This window comes from Homalodisca vitripennis, chromosome 3 (genome assembly GCF_021130785.1).
Source record: "Homalodisca vitripennis isolate AUS2020 chromosome 3, UT_GWSS_2.1, whole genome shotgun sequence".
NCBI classification, from domain to species: domain Eukaryota; kingdom Metazoa; phylum Arthropoda; class Insecta; order Hemiptera; family Cicadellidae; genus Homalodisca; species Homalodisca vitripennis.
The window spans coordinates 148551630-148553063 of NC_060209.1; the positions used below are offsets into that span (position 1 = coordinate 148551630).

At 40.7% G+C, this 1434-nt stretch overlaps 1 protein-coding gene across 1 annotated transcript; it reads left to right on the top strand.

Annotated features, from left to right (window-relative positions):
* Positions 1-269: 269 nt before the first annotated feature.
* Positions 270-983, top strand: LOC124358392. Its single transcript, XM_046810692.1, has one exon. It carries the CDS (start codon positions 270-272, stop codon positions 981-983), a length of 714 nt encoding a protein of 237 aa, XP_046666648.1.
* The last annotated feature ends 451 nt before the right edge of the window (positions 984-1434 follow it).

The window sequence follows — 1434 nt, forward strand, 5'->3', positions numbered from 1 at the left end:
CCTTAATGGACGAAATTTAGCAAGACGTACCACACACAGTTGCGTCAAGTGTTTTAAGGCTAATCCAAAAACAACGCAACCTCAGATGGGTGACTTACCATCCAGATCGAGTACGCCCATGTCGACCTTTCAGTAATACTGGCACTGATATCAGCGGCCCAGTATATATTAAAGCCTCAAAAAGACGAAACAGTCCTACATCGAAGGGATACATAGTGATATTTGTATGTCTTGCAACCAAAGCTGTACATTTAGAAGTAGTAACAGACATGACCAGTGAAGCATTTATAGCAGCATTCAAGAGATTTATTTTACGACGAGGAATTGTTACAAACATGTACTCGGACAATGGCACCAATTTCGTAGGCGCAGAGAGAGAGCATCGAGAGCTTCAAGATCTGTTTACAAACGAAGAACATCAGAGAAGAATCGTCGAAGAATCAACCGCTCACCTCATTAAGTGGCACTTCATTCCACCCCGATCCCCTCATTTCGGAGGCTTATGGGAAGCTGCTGTTCGGTCAGTGAAACATCATTTGAAACGAGTTGTAGCCAACGCCTCACTCACCTTCGAGGAATTTTACACTACTTTAACAATGATTGAAGCTTGCTTGAACTCTCGTCCTCTCACTCCCCTTTCCACTGACCCAAATGACCTTTCACCATTAACCCCTGGTCACTTTCTCACTGGTGATGCTTTAACCGCATTACCTGAACCGAACATTTGTTACATTCAATTAAACAGGTTGTCACATTGGCAGAGGACACAGCAGATTGCGCAGCACTTTTGGACACGATGGTCCAAAGAATATCTGTCTCTCTTACAACAACGGCCAAAGTGGAGATCAGAAGCAGCCAACATCCAGCTCAATCAACTAGTTTCTCCTGAAAAGAAGACAACTTGTCCCCTCTCAAGTGGGTTACAGGTCGAGTGGTGGCGGTCCATCCTGGAGCGGACAATAGGATCCGAGTCGCCACCGTAAAGACGTCGTCTGGCACCTTCAGGAGAGCAGTCAACAAGCTATGTATCCTCCCCCTAGAACCTAATACAGTGCAAAGAGTGTAATGTGTAAAGCGAAGGTCAGTGTATTCGTGTATATAGTTAATCATACATTTAACATCATAGTGATCTCAAATACTCATAGTTTAGTCCGTTGTATAGCATAGCTTAGTTTAAGTAGTAATTTTCAATTATAGTAGCGAAGTTCAAAGACACACATCCAATTGTTTGTAGTTCTATTCAGTCGTGGGTATTCTACTCAACCGTGTCATCATTTCTAATTACAAACTGTCTATGTTTAATTGTGTATTAATAACAGATTGATTTATAGTTGAATATTTCATTGTATTTGTTTCAATTTCAATATTTTCATAATCTTTGTTGTTATTAACTCTGTGTAAAAACTATAGTAAATGTAAATTAGATTTTCAATT

Bases quoted from the DNA above. Each gene is read 5' to 3' on its own strand.
- LOC124358392 (XM_046810692.1), top strand. From the start codon at position 270: ATGACCAGTGAAGCATTTATAGCAGCATTCAAGAGATTTATTTTACGA.